The 15,739-nt window shown below is 35.0% G+C and overlaps 1 protein-coding gene across 2 annotated transcripts in view; it reads right to left on the bottom strand.

Moving 5' to 3' along the window:
- The window catches only part of LOC140452291 (uncharacterized), a 53,219-nt gene that overhangs the window by 30,271 nt on the left and 7,209 nt on the right, over positions 1–15,739 (bottom strand). For both annotated transcript variants that reach the window (XM_072546458.1, XM_072546459.1), the window contains 2 exons: positions 11,546–11,719; positions 11,295–11,474 (listed from right to left, as the gene is read on the bottom strand). In XM_072546458.1, coding sequence (XP_072402559.1) covers positions 11,295–11,474; positions 11,546–11,719 — 354 coding nt within the window. The remainder of the gene's footprint in view (positions 1–11,294; positions 11,475–11,545; positions 11,720–15,739) is intronic.

Raw genomic sequence — 15,739 nt, 5'->3', positions numbered from 1 at the left:
AGGCAGTAAAAATAGAAGACTTATATACATACCAAAAATAAAGAAGGTTAAAAAAGTGAGTCAAAAGTGAGTGAATTCTGATAAAAAATATTTTTGTTGTGATATTAAAGTACCATTGAAAAAACACTAATTCTTTGGTATCTGTTTAATACAATTTATTTGGTTATTAGGGTCAAATGCCAGTTCTCATGTATGTGTATAACATTCTTCTTCATTTTAAGATAAATGGGGCGCTAAAAGACAAAAACGGGAGCCCGATTGGAAAGATAATTCCAGCACAAGAAAGTCACTACGGCAGAAGTGACGCTCCAAATCGAAAATATCTCCCGACAGAGCTTAATGTTTGTACAAAGGATTTTTGGAAAAGTACTTTGCTGATTTCCAGCAGCAAATGTATCTTCCGTCAAGCACTTGGTTATAGATTTTAAGCCGATAAATCCGCGAATGAGCTGCTTAAGGATCAGGGGAACGTTTTTTAATATTAGCCTTATTAATGTACATGACGACCAAGAGAACGACTTTTCACACCATGCTGAACACGGATGGCAAACTGCTAGAATCAACGGAAGACAAACTGAAAGAATGGGAAAACTATATTAAAATTCTTTTTCACGACATACGAGAAGAACCAAGATTGGAAAATAACAACGAAGGGCCAACAATTCTGAAATCTGAAATCATAAATGCAATTAATCATCTTAAAACAAATAAAAGCCCAGGTCCAGACGGAATATACCCAGAAACGTTAAAATTAGTCAGCGAAGAAAATATCGAAATATTTGTCCTTTTATTCAATCGCATTTATGACACAGGTAAAATACCCCAAGATTGGCTGGAGTCAATATTCATCCCACTACCAAAAAAGCCAAACCCACAACACTGCAATGAGTTCCGTCTGATAAGCCTTATGAGTCATGCAGTAAAAGTCCTACTAAAAATCGTACATAATCGTATCTATAGAAAGTGCGAAACAATCATCGGAGACGATCAGTTTGGATTTAGAGCCGGCATGGGAACGAGAGAAGCCCTGTTCAGTTTACTAGTTCTCGCCCAAAAATGCTACGACCAACAGAAAGATATATTTATATGCTTTATAGACTTCGAAAAAGCATTTGATAGAGTAAGACACGACCTACTATTAGAACGTTTGCAAGAAGTCGGTTTAGATGGAAAAGACATCAAATTCTTAAAAAACTTGTACTGGAACCAAAACGCCAGAGTTAGGATCGAAGGTTCCACATCCGCAGAAGTAGAAATTAGGAGGGGAGTTAGACAAGGATGTGTTCTGTCGCCTCTGCTGTTTAATCTTTACTCCGAGTTTCTATTTAAAGAAGCATTGGAGGATTCCAAAGATGGAGCCAAGGTGAATGGCGTAAATATCAACAGTATCAGATACGCCGATGATACAGTGTTAATTGCGGATTCCGACGTAGGTCTACAACGACTCATCGACAAGACCAACTCGACCTGTGAGCAATTTGGTATGAAAATAAACATTAAAAAAACCAAAGTGATGTCAATCCGAAAAAACCAAAACGTACCTCAACCTTGCACAATAAATGGGCACATTTTAGAACAGGTCAATAGATTTAAGTACCTGGGATGTTGGATCGATAGCAGCCTAAATCCTGATCTAGAAATAAGATCGAGAATAGAACAGGCCAGAAAATCTTTCGAAAAAATAAAAAAACTGCTTTGTGATTCTCGAATAAAACTCGAAATTCGACTACGTTTATCAAAATGCTACGTTTGGTCGACTCTTCTATATGCAGTTGAAACGTGGACCCTAAAAACATCAACCGTAAATAAATTGGAGGCCTTTGAAATGTGGATCTACCGGAGAATGCTCAAAATTTCATGGACATCGCATACCTCAAACGAAGAAGTGCTGCATAGAATAGGCAAGGAAAGAGAACTTTTTAACACAGTAAAAGTTAGAAAAACATCATACCTAGGCCACATACTGAGAAATAATAAGTACCAATATGCCCAACTTATAGTGAAAGGAAAAATCGAGGGAAAGAGAGGCCTAGGAAGGAAAAGACTATCGTGGCTCAGAAACATCCGACAATGGACAGGGCTAAATTTTGAACAGCTAATAAGAACAGCTGAAGATAGAGAAGATTTTAAAATTGTAGTAGCCAACCTCCATTGAGGAGAGGGCACTTTAAGAAGAAGAATGTACATGTCCCAACAGAGGACAAGGAAGACGAAGAAAAAGACAATTTCTATGATGAATTAGAAAGAACATATGACACTTGTCCCAAAAATAACATTAAAATAGTAATCGGTGATCTAAACGCAAAAATCGGAAGGGAAGAAATATACCTACCGCACATTGGTAAATATAGTCTCCATAATAATACTAATTTGAATGGACACCGAGCAGTCACCTTCGCAGCCTCAAAGAACATGATCGTAGGAAGCACATGTTTTCTACACAAAAAAATACATATGGGGACTTGGATCTCGCCTGATGGATTAACGAACAACCAAATTGATCATGTGATCATAGATGCTAGTTACTTCTCCAAGCTTATGGATGTCTACACCTATCGAGGTGCCAATATTGATTTAGATCATTTTCTAGTTGGCACAAGAATTCGGGCTAGAATCTCAAATGCGAAGAAGCAGAGAAGTACTAAAACAAGTCGCTTTAACATTTAACTCTTCAAAAACCCGCTATGTCGCAACTAAATACATAACTAATCTAATTAGTGAACAATGGGAAATGTGTAAAAATTATATTAAAGACGCAGCAAAGACCACCACCACGCAATGAGTGGTTCGATGCTGAGTGCGAGGCCATTACAAGAAGAAGAACAATGCATATAAACTGATGCAGCAAATAGGAACCCGAGAAAAAGAACAAAAATATAAAGATCTGAGAAGAGAAGAGAAGTACATCCATCGGAAAAAAAATAGAACTTATGAAAATAGAATATTGGAAGAACTTGAGGCATTAAAAAAGGAAAATCAAACAAGAAAATTCTATAAAAATCTAAATAAAGCAAGAAAAGAATTTAAACCAAGGGTCGGACTATGTAAGGATAAGGAGAGGCATATACTCAATACAAAAGAAGAAGTATTGAAAAGGTGGGTGGAACACTATAAAGAACTACTTACTATCGAAGTAGAAGATCCAAATCAACCACCCCCAGGAGCAAGCAACAATACACCATTGGAGCCTTCATCAATTCAAGAAGTACGGAATGCAATAAAACACCTAAAAAATAGTAAATCTCCAGGAAGTGATGTGGAGGTGAAATGTGGAGGTGCTACTCTGACTAATCATATATACAAAATCATACTGAAAGCCTGGAATGAGGAACAAATCCTGGAAGAGTGATGTATTGGGATCGTTTGCCCGCTACACAAAAAGGGTGATCAATTGGAATGTAGAAACTATACGGGAATAACCCTCCTTAATACAGCATACAAAATATTTTCGAGTATTTTATATGGTCGCCTGAGTGCATATTCAGAGGAGCTTCTTGGCGAATATCAAAGTGGTTTTAGGCATGGTCGATCAACAACAGACCAGATCTTTGTGCTAAGGCAAATACTGGAAAAAACCAGTGAATTCAATATCGACACAACATGCAAGCTAGAAGAAATGTATACCACCTTGTCAAACGCCTCAAAAAATATGGGCCTGCAAGTAAATGAGGAGAAAACTAAGATAATGGCATCAACACCCAACAATAGAGCCAGAAACATCGGCCACCAATTCATGGTTGATAACTCTACCTTTGAAGTGGTGGACAAATTCACATACTTAGGCTCCCTGATCACCAAGGAGAACGTCATGACGGAAGAAATCAAGCGAAGAATAATCCTAGCAAACAAATGCTATTTTGGACTGAGTAGACATATGAGAAGCAGAAACTTAAACCAAAAAACAAAAATAACCACATACAAAACCCTTATACAACCAGTGTTGACATATGGGTCGGAGACATGGACCATTTCCAAGGCAGATGAAAACCTCCCGCTTATATTTGAACGAAGGATCCTAAGAAGAATATTCGGTGGCATCTGTGAAAATGGTGTTTGGAGAAGGAGGTACAACTACGAGATATATCACAGATATAAACATATATTTGGTGGTGAAGACGTAGTATCCCTTATAAAAATAGGAAGACTAAGATGGGCAGGACATCTGGCAAGATCACAGCAGAACAACCCTCCCAGAAGAATCCTTATGTCACAACCTGTGGGAAGTAGAAGTAGGGGTAGGCCAAAACTCAGATGGAGGGATGGTGTAGATGAGGATGGTAGAAAAATAGGCGCAGCAAACTGGCAACAGTTGGCAATGGATAGGACTGGCGTAATAGACTTGGGAAGGTCGAGGCTCTTTTATAGGGCTGTAGCAACAATGATGATGATGTATCTTCCAACATTAACTCATATCCAAATGTACTATCAGCTTGCCTGTATTAATATGGGTATTAATTTAGAAGACGACGGAAGGGGCATCATGCTCTTCTAGTATGAAACTGTCGGACAAAGGGGGTCTAACGAGATAGCTTCTTGTCTGTACAGGTTTTTTACCAGTAGCGAAATAGGATTCACTCGATTTGATTTCAAAAGGTTTCTTTTCAGAAATTACTCCGAAATTTCCTGTGAAAGGACATACCTTTCTCGCGTGTCATCGCGATTTTTCCATTATAGAGAAAGCAAAGAAGCATGCCAAGCCGCTTATACCAAAAGACCTCATTGAAATTATTGCTAATGCTGGAGAGAAAAATCCGTTATTAGCAGTGAATACTACAACATTTTTTAACTGGATGAATCAAGATATATCCATGAGTAACACTAAAAACTTGCAGATATCTTCGGCTACTATGATTCGAGTAACATCTGAAAACTTTGTTGAAGTTTATATAAAAAAATTACAGGAATTTTTGCTCCTGGTTTAAAATTTCAGTGATTAAAGCTGGAATCACTGTTTTGCGAGTTTTGAGGAGTTGGAAATCGAGATGAAGGAGATCTCTGTGCCATTATTTACCGAAAAAAAATTAAGATATCCAAGCCATGCAAAGTAAATACACACTTACAACGTTACCACTTGCATAAATAATGGCACTTACAACGTTTTGTTCTCTTAGTGTTTTTAAATAAATTTAAGCATAAACTATTTTATTTCACTAGACTTCAAATTTGTATGTCAATAGTATTAATTGAACCAAAGTTTAATAATAAATATATTAAGAATTATTTCGTTCATTATGTTTCACTAAAACAGTTTTTGTCTCTATTGAAAACTTTTATATTTTGGGCACTTACAAGGTTATGATTTGGCGCCCCTAAAATGTACGTTCAATTTAAAAATTTGACTTGGTACCTGTATTAAAATACCAAATAAAAAGTATATATATATATATATATATATATATATATATATATATATATATATACTCGCGATCATAAAATCCGGGTCACCTTGAAAATCACCGATATTTTATTTTTAACGAGCTTTATCGTAAATAATAATAACATAAATATAAACTTATGCATGTTTCTGAGAATTGTTGCGGTTTCCTTTGTAACAAAGAATTCCAATAGTGCCGATTTCGCGGTAAAGTGCACACTTCCCAAAATGAACGCTACCTGTAACTCCGCTGTTTTAAATGTCTCGTTTGTACTTCGACTTTCTGTTCAAATGCAACGGACAAACGTTTATTATTGCCACCATTAGTGTTTATTAGTGCCATTATTAGTGTTTATTTTTTGACAAAAATGCCTTTGACTGTTGTTGAAACGGAACAAATTGTTGCACTTGTGGAAGACGGTCACACTCAACGGCAAGTCGCAAGAACTGTTGGCGTAAGCCTTTCTACGGTTCAACGAGTGCTTCAACGCTTTCAGGAGGCAAGTTTGCTAACCAGGCCACCTGGCTCTGGACGAAGAAGAACGACCAAGGCACTAGATGACCGTTTCCTTGTGTTTCAGGCTTTACGAAACCGGACCTCAACTGCGGTTATGCATCAAAATCGTCTAGCGGAAGTACGAAATCGCAATTTTAGTGTTGCAACAGTCAGAAGAAGACTTCGTTCTTCTTGACTATCTTCTCGGGTAATGGCTTGAAGACCGCCACTTCGCCGGGTGCCTCGAGTTGCACGACTAGCTTTTGCTCGACAATACGCCCATTGGGGAATTAACGATTGTAGCAAAGTGTTATTTTCAGATGAATCTCGTTTCTGCCTATCTGGATCCGATGGACGTGTAAGAGTTTGGAGGAGAACTGGTGAATGATTTTCACAAGCTTGTATTGCTCCAAGAATGTCATTTGGTGGAGGCTCGGTCATGGCTTGAAGAGGTGTATCTTCCGACTTCCGCACAGAATTACCCTTCATCGAAAATGGGTCCCTAACTGCACGAAGGTACAGTACGGAGATTCCGGAAGAACATGTTATGCCCAATATGGCAGGGCTTGGAGAAAACGCCGTTTTTATGCAGGACAACCAGCGACCGCACGTTGCCAGGATCAGTATGTAATACTTGGACGAAGTTGGAATTACGAGGGTACCCTGGCCAGCTAGGTCTCCGGACCTGAATCCTATCGAACATCTCTGGGACGATTTGAAAAAACGTATTCAAACCCATACACCTCCTCTTAACAACGCACAGGAGCTTAAGGATCTGTTAGTGAGAGAGTGGAATAATATACCACAACATGTAATCCGGAGAAAAATTGAGAGTACGCCCCGTCGTCTGCAAGAGGTTATTAGAGCAAGGGGAGGCAATACACGATATTGGTCATTGAAATTTCACTGATTTTTTGCCACGTTCTGTATTTTCCATTTTTTTTCGTATGTCTGTTTTATCCACAATTTGATTTGTTTTCTGTTTTTCTCAATAAAAACAATAAAAAACCATTTTTTTTTCTTTCAAAACAAACATTGATGACAAATAAAAAATACATTAGCCAAAAAAAAGGTTATTACTGCACCAGAGGCAAAAATATTTAAGAAACTTGGAATTTTCAAGATGACCCGGATTTTATGATCGCGAGTGTAAATAAAAAGTATATATATATATATATATATATATATATATATATATATATATATATATATATATATATATATATACCTAGTCCTGCCATAAATATTGATAAAAGGTATTTAACTAATAAAAAATGAACTACTGGTTTGATTTGAAAAATTTTTACACACTTTATAACTAATATAATGAACTACAAACTACAAAAATTATTCAAAATGACCACCATTCGCCTGAATATAGTCGCCTGAGTATATTTGAATTATACCTGTTTAAACTTGTTTAAATCTGATTTTTCATGGATTAAGTAAGTGATACTATTACATGATGTGAATTTTAAAAGTTGACCAATTATTTGTAAAACTGGTAGCTGTAATTACCATCGCTATTGTATTACTGCTCATGTAAGTCACATTTTCATTATTATTCTCCTTTCTATCAACATGAGAGGTTACTTATTGGCCTTCTCTTTTAATTTAAAGAGCTTCACTAATCCTTCTAAGAGTATTACTCTTGCAGATTTGGAATGATGCTGTTTTGTAAGTACAAAACGAAACGTTTCCGTTAATATATGGAATAGTAACATCTTGCTTTGTTTCTTTTCTCCTCTTATCTGACTGAGATCTTCAAGAGTTACAGTGTGAAAGGTTTCCAACCATTGCCATTGTTTTATCACCGCTTATTGAGTTTGACAGTCATTGCTCCTTATGGTATACAGGGTGAGTCATGAGGAACTTTACATACTTCTACCATATGTAGAGTCCCTCAGGGAGCATATCATGTGGCCACTAAAAAATGTCAACTCCTCTTCTTTATTAATTAACAGGGTGATTTGTGTAATTGACCATTTATTTCATTTTACTGTAGTGTTTATACGGCTCATTTGATTTTTTTAATTTTTGCATGATACAGTACACTACTATCAAGCATTCGACTGGTATTAGCTAAACTAAAAAATTCCAGGACTGGCTTTGGAAAAATTAATTTAGAGATTCGTATTAAATATTACACCCTGTATAAATTTTTTTTAAAATGCAATAAGTGATTTTCAAACTACATAAATAGCCAATGAAAACGACATATGCGACAATGTTGTCGCACTTTTATTAAATTTTTAGTGAACGATCAAATCTTACCAAAAATAGAACAACCATAATGAAGTATCAAATTATAAGGTATTAATTTAAACAAATGTTATAAATTTCAAACATTTTAATTAAAATGAGTTCCTACAACATAATCTAATACGTAGAAAATTTACATCTTTACTGTCACTTTGTATTATCTCTACGATAGAATCAATTGTTTTTCAATTTTAAATTTTTACCCATAGATCGTATTGGGGCATTATTTTCGATAAATAATAAATTAAATTGATTAAAAAGTCAAACCTCTTGTGTGTGTTAGTTTTTGTTGATTGTAAATGATTAAAATTTTATGTCAAATAATAATACATTGCATCAACTGTACTAAATAAAAATAAATCTAAAAAAGTTTAAAATGAAGGTTGGCGTTGACCGTTTGACGTTTCTTGATATTCTATACCCACTGTCATTATTGTCATTATCAATTGTTATTTATGTGTACAAGAATACATATTTCTTCTGTCATATCTACGTTAAGTACATTGTGTTAGTTTTGGTAGAGCTTTTGTTACTTTCGTTCAAAATGCCACATCAGTTTTCGACCACAGAATATGCAGACATAATATTTGTTTATGGATTCTGTAATGGGAATGGTAGGGCTGCTAGTACAGAATATCGCAGGAGATTTCCTAATCGTCGAACTCCCAGTCATCCAACATTTGGGTCAGTTTTTAATTATTTGCGAGAAAATGGCACTTTTCCTAGTGGAACAACAGAGCGACATGTAGATGAAGCGCAGGAAGGTGACATTATGGACGCCGTTACTATGAACCCTACAATAAGCACTAGACAAGAAAGTCGAGAACTCAATGTTACTCAATCAAAAGTAAGTAGAGTCTTACAAAAAAATAATCTATGCCTATCACATTCAAATGGTTCAGCGACTACATGCTGGAGATGAGATCGATAGGTTGGAATTTTGTAGATGGATTAACAATAATCGACCAACGCTATACAGGACACTATTTACAGATGAAGCCCAATTTACCAGAGACGGGATAAATAATTCACGAAATTCACATGTGTGGGCAGAAGAAAATCCCCATGCTATTCGAGAACGTCGTTCTCAGTTAAGTTTTTCGGTTAACGTGTGGATTGGTGTCATAAATAACCAATTAGTAGGTCCTCACTTTTTTGATGGTCCTTTAACAGGGCAGGTCTATTTAAACTTTCTACAAAATAATTTGCCGAATTTGCTTGCCAAGTTGCTATCCGAGGGATGTATTTTCAGCATGATGGGGCACCCCCACACTTTTTACTGGCAGTGAGACAACATCTCAATAATGTTTATGGCAACAGGTGGATAGGACGTGCAGGTCCTATTTCGTGGCCTTCAAGATCCCCTGATTTCAATCCCGTTGATTACCATATTTGGGGACGATTGAAGCAACTAGTTTACGCAGTGAATATTAATAACCGACAACAATTAATTGATAGAATTATACATTGTTGTAATACTATTGGAAACGATCCCCAGAGTATCCGTAATTCAATACATCAATTAACAATTCGGCAACAAAAATGTGTACAGGCTGCAGGGTTCCATTTCGAAAATCTATTTTGAATTATTTTTATTTTGTTACCATTATTGTATCTTTTCCAGTTCTAATTTATGGGTTTATCATAACTATGTACATATTTTTACTTTTTTTTAAATTGTTCTTCGTTATTGTTAGTAGTTACTGTTTTTTGTTGTGCAGTGACTCAGTTTATCATTTCAATTAAAATGTTTGAAATTTATAACATTTGTTTAAATTAATTACCTTATAATTTGATACTTCATTATGGTTGTTCTATTTTTGGTAAGATTTGATCGTTCACTAAAAATTTAATAAAAGTGCGACAACATTGTCGCATATGTCGTTTTCATTGGCTATTTATGTAGTTTGAAAATCACTTATTGCATTTAAAAAAAAATATATACAGGGTGTAATATTTAATACAAATCCCTAAATTAATTTTTCCAAAGCCAGTCCTGGAATTTTTTAGTTTAGCTAATACCAGTCGAATGCTTGATAGTAGTGTACTGTATCATGCAAAAATTAAAAAAATCAAATGAGCCGTATAAACACTACAGTAAAATGAAATAAATGGTCAATTACACAAATCACCCTGTTAATTAATAAAGAAGAGGAGTTGACATTTTTTAGTGGCCACATGATATGCTCCCTGAGGGACTCTACATATGGTAGAAGTATGTAAAGTTCCTCATGACTCGCCCTGTATATATGATAAATATATGGCGTAGGAGTACAAATTCGTTAAACTTCCCGTGTTCGAATCGGACATAATATTATTCTTTTCTGTTCTTTTGGGCTATACCAAATGTGCAAAAGATTAAATATTTTAGCAAAAGCTGCTATTGTTGTGATGAATTGAAAAACCAAATATATGTCGTAGGACTACAAATTCGTCAAACTTTTTGTGTTCGAATCGGTATACATAGTGGTATGACGTCATTTTAGCATCACTGCTTCGTCAGACACTAGGGCTAATACGAATTCAAACTTAGAAAGGACAACGAATATCTCCTGAATATTTCCCACTTCAGTGGTTAGCGTACAGAGGTGCCATCTACTTTGATGGGCATGAACTAAAACGATTTAATATATTTTTTTGTCCTCTGGGCTATACGAAATTTGCAAAAGATTAAGACTTTTATTTACTTTCCCTGTTCTATTATTCCTTGTTATATTAGAAGAAATTAGGCGTCTAATTTCTTTTTCTACTCCCTCTGGTGGTTCAATGTTGAATCGTAATGTTAAGTTCTTGGATTCCTGTATAAACTTTGTAATTAATATGAACCTGAAGGACCAAGTAAACAAACTTTTTATATATGTTGGTCATTCGATGCCTTAGGATCACAACACTGTCAGCAAATTCGTAAAATATTAACATGTTATTTCAAGGTTATTAACTATCATCAAATAACGATAAGGCATATTCCCTTTTAGTAGTGGCTTAGAAAGGGAATATCTAGATATAAATCCTCTGATATTTCTAAGCTTGAGATTGTAAGTACCTGCGATGTCCAATATAGGTAATAACCTTGAAATCTGGATAACATGCTGGTATTTTACGAATTCATAGAAAGTTTTTCTGGAAGATTCAATTGGGAAACCTTTTTGTGTTTTTACTTACGACCAAAAATTTTTGAGACGCAGCGTCACTATGCATAGCACAATTATACATAATTTCCATTACAAGTCCAGCACATACTTGTTGGTTCTTCGTCATTAACGAGCAAAACAGTCTATGTAAAATTGGAAGAGATGGTAACATTACACTAGGTGTATAATCCGTGCAGAGTGCTTCCACGGCCTAAAATATACAATTTATAGAGACAAAAGACAACACAATCCACATAATTTATCTTTGACCGTGATACTTACTCTACACAACATGTTTTCATTGAGAGGTTTACTTGTTTCTACGACCTTCATCAAAATTACCAACAGATTTTGATTCCTTGGACTGACTCCCCATTTGCTCTCAGCCAATTTCTTCGATGCAGAAAGAAAAAAGTCTACGTGTCTTCCGCCGAACACGTTATATACTTGTAGTGGCTAAAAATAAGAATTGCATTATTAATATCTTTATTCTACAACTATGATCGTTATAGTAGATTAGAAATAGTAGATTTGTTTTATTATTTGAAAATTTTATAGTTAAGAACATATTTAATTCTGTGGATTGCATCAGTGACCTTGGTTTTCTGTCTGATCCATTCTATTTTTATTCGATTTCTCTTTGTTATACCTAGCATGGATCGCTCCATTGACCTTTGAGTGACTTTGTAGATTAGAAATAGTAGATTTGTTTTATGATTTGAAAATGTTATAGTTAAGAAAAAATTTAATTCTGTGATCAGTAAATTCAAAAGCATTTGAGTATGTCTATGGGTACGCAGTATCCATAAAAGTTGAATATTTGGATTGGAATTTTGGGAGATCATATTATTGTTTTTTTTTTCATCGAAGGAAATCTAAATGCACTAAAATATCTTCAATTACTGTGAAATCAAATTATTCCTGCACTTCAACATCTTCAAATCAACTTAAACGAAATTTGGCTTCAAGAAGACGGCTGTCCTTTACATAATGTACAGACCGTTGGAGATTATTTCGCTTTAATTTTTCCTGATCGTGTGACTAGTACACAAGGTAAAATAAACCCCCTCAGTCAACCAACTTAGTTCCCCTAGATTATAATTTTTGGAGGATGCTAAAGACCAATTTGTACAGGCGTGAATTCGAACGAGCCACCAACTTTGAGCAACCGAAATAAAAGATAATCGAACTTAGCCAAAACATATCAGCAAATTAACTCAAAGCCATGAGAAAGGCGTTGTATAATAAATTTGGTTTCTGTTTGGCACAAGGTGGTGGTTTGTTTGATCATTTAATTCGCTAAGAATTTTATTTGGTTAAGAATTTCTAATCTTTGGAATTATTTTTAATTTAAGCAGTAGTTTTGGAATTAATTTGTATTTTATTTCATTTTTCTAGGACTAATTTTATTTTTACACCTACTATGATTAATAAATATAAATAAATTTTAGAAAATACCAAAGAATATCTTACTGTTGATTAACAATCGTAAGTTTTCCACCATTTTAATCTTAATTGAGTACATCCTCCAGTGAATGAAGTTAATACTAAATTAAAATTCACTTTTAGTAACAAAACTATAGCAAACGAATTTGTGCCCGCCTATTGATTGATGTGACGATGCCATTTAATATTTTTCTGAAGCTTTTTTCTTATGGCATCTGAATACAATTTACTATTTTTATTGGGAATAAGCCACGATTTTACTTTAAAATAATTTATTTTGACGTTTAGATTTCCACTTCGGAAATCGTTCTCAAAATGCAAAACATTAATAAATTTTACATTTAACAGTATACGTCATAGCAGTTGGAATAGGACAACATAGGAATTGAAGTAATGTTCAAACTGTGTAATGAAATCTGGAACACAGGACAATGGCCAGATGATTGGTATAAGCTCACTTTCATACCCATTTATAAGAAAGGCTCACCAACTGACTGTAATAACTACCAGACTATAGCCCTGATCTCCCACGCAAGTAAAGTTCTGCTACCTATAATTAACGAGAGATTAAAATCAATACTTCTACCACAGATCCCACAAGAACAATGTGGATTTGTCCCTGGAAGAGGCACACGAGAACAAATTCTCAATCTAAGACCAATTATAGAAATATCAAGAGAATTTAATCTAGAACCATATTTGTGCTTCGTCGACTACTCGAAAGCGTTCAATAATGTAAAGTGGCATAAAATGTGGGGAATACTGAGAGAAATGGGTACCCCCAACATCTAATATACCTACTGAAACAACTGTATATCAACAACACAGCAAACGTAAGAGTCAACAACATATACTCCTATAATTTTAAACTAAAAGCCGGTGTTCGTCAAGGATCTATTGTCTCTCCCACGTTATTCAATATTATAGCGAGCACATCATGCGCATTGTATTCGACGAAAAATCAGCAATCTCCGCTATGCTGACGACACTTAAGTACTAGCATCATCAACAAATGACCTTGAATACATCATGAACAGACTAGATACTATTAGTCGTGAATATGGACTTAAAATTAATGTACAGAAGACCAAGGTAATGATAATCGATCGAATTAGAAATAACCAGCCGGAAATACGAAACGTAGCGGGGTTTGAAGTGGTAAGCCGTTTCAATTACTTAACTGGATGCGAAGAAGAGATACATCCACGCCTTACAATGGCCAGATCAGCAACGGTCAAACTTAGTAAAATCTGGAAAGATACGGACATAACCAGGAACACGAAACTGCACCTAGTACGGACGCTTATCTTTCCTATCGCTACCTATGCGTCAGAAACTTGGACCATTAAAAAGTCCGACTCACGACGTATAATGGCTTTTGAAATGTGGGTATATCGTAGAATGATGCGCACACCCTGGACAGCACATCGCACAAATGTCTCAATATTGACAGAACTCGACATCAATACTAGGCTTACCACAATCATAAACCAAAATATATTGAGGTACTTTGGACACATTAACAGACGAATGGAAGGCATGGTGAGGTTGGTGGTTGAAGGGAAGGTAGATGGTAAAAGAACCCGAGGAAGATCGCCACTCCGATGGTCAGACCAAATAAAGTGCGCTACCGGTTACTCTCTGTCTGAGTCAGCACACTGCGCCCAGGAGAGAGAAGAATGGATAGCAACCATTCGTCAAATACCATAAAGTCACCACATCCTTACGAAGGATAAAGGATAGAGGAGGAGGTCAGAGCAGTACGATTTGTCAGCATCTGCGTTTAAATTGGTAAACACCGCTTTATGACGTCATTTCGGTTGGTGAACGAGCGCCATTTTTGTTTTATTTACCAAATCTAACAGTCTTGACAACTTTAATATCGTCTTTAGGAATCCCCTTGAAACCTAAAGTTACAGTAGCTAAATCATCTAAGGCTGCATTTTTTTACTCACAGGTTGCCTTAGAAAATAAGTTGTTCATTTTTTTGTGTTTTAAACACCTTATTGCGAATATCTTCTTGGTTTTTAGAATTGTGCAATTTCATATCATACACCTCGCTCTGCAACTTTTTAATTAATTTGAACAGTTTTGGAACACGTGTCATTCCAGATTTACATTATTAATGAAAAATTTAACTCTATAACCCTAATCTCTGATGAACAAAGACCAGAGCAATAAATAGCTTCCTGAACTGGCCGCTCGCAGCTTTCACGATACAGTATTTCTTCTTCAGTACCCTCTTTCTGGCATTCCATACACTTCATTTTCTGATTTAAAATTTTAAAAGCGGGTTCTTTTTTAAAAACATACCTTTTTTATTAATAATCATCCAAAACCACCTAAAAAAAATGTGTACGGGCCGAAAAATTATTTGTTACAATTTGTTTTAAAAAAATTGAACAACTTTTCGCCTGAGCAACCTATTAAACATTATTTTGGAATATCTCATGAAAATGATTATGCAAAAAAATCTCATGGAAATATTTTTCCGAACGAACCCGAGATTTTCACCTTGTCTAAATATTTTCAATTAATAGCAGGTTAACCAATTATTACACAATCAAATTAAACATCCTTTGTACATTTGAAATACCACAAAAATTACTTTTATGTTGACACCAAATTTATAATTAGTTTGAACTTTAATTCAGGATATTTTGATTTATTTTCTAAAAGGTTAATATACAATTCGTTTATTGATTTTGGCTTAAGACTTTGACTTGCTTTTAATTGATATTCAATAAAACATAATTTTACACTCAAAGAAAAAACACGAAAATTGAAAGAGATAAATTGTAGCATTTTAAAATTCCTTGGTATATATTGAAATCCCCTCGTATTTGCTAAAATACCAAAGAATATTTTTAGTGTATTTCATTTCCTATCGTACCTATTAAAACACCAAAGCTACCAAAGTATTTTCAATCCTCTTTGCGTCGTCGAGTTGATATAAAAACATTTTAAGTTTATATCACGGACGCATATTCTTTGGTAATTTTCTTTGATCGAAAGCCGCTCGATATTGCG

This window comes from Diabrotica undecimpunctata, chromosome 10 (assembly GCF_040954645.1).
Source record: "Diabrotica undecimpunctata isolate CICGRU chromosome 10, icDiaUnde3, whole genome shotgun sequence".
NCBI lineage: Eukaryota > Metazoa > Arthropoda > Insecta > Coleoptera > Chrysomelidae > Diabrotica > Diabrotica undecimpunctata.
The sequence above is the reverse complement of the archived record's forward strand: the minus strand, read 5'-3'. Positions and strand labels throughout refer to the sequence as shown.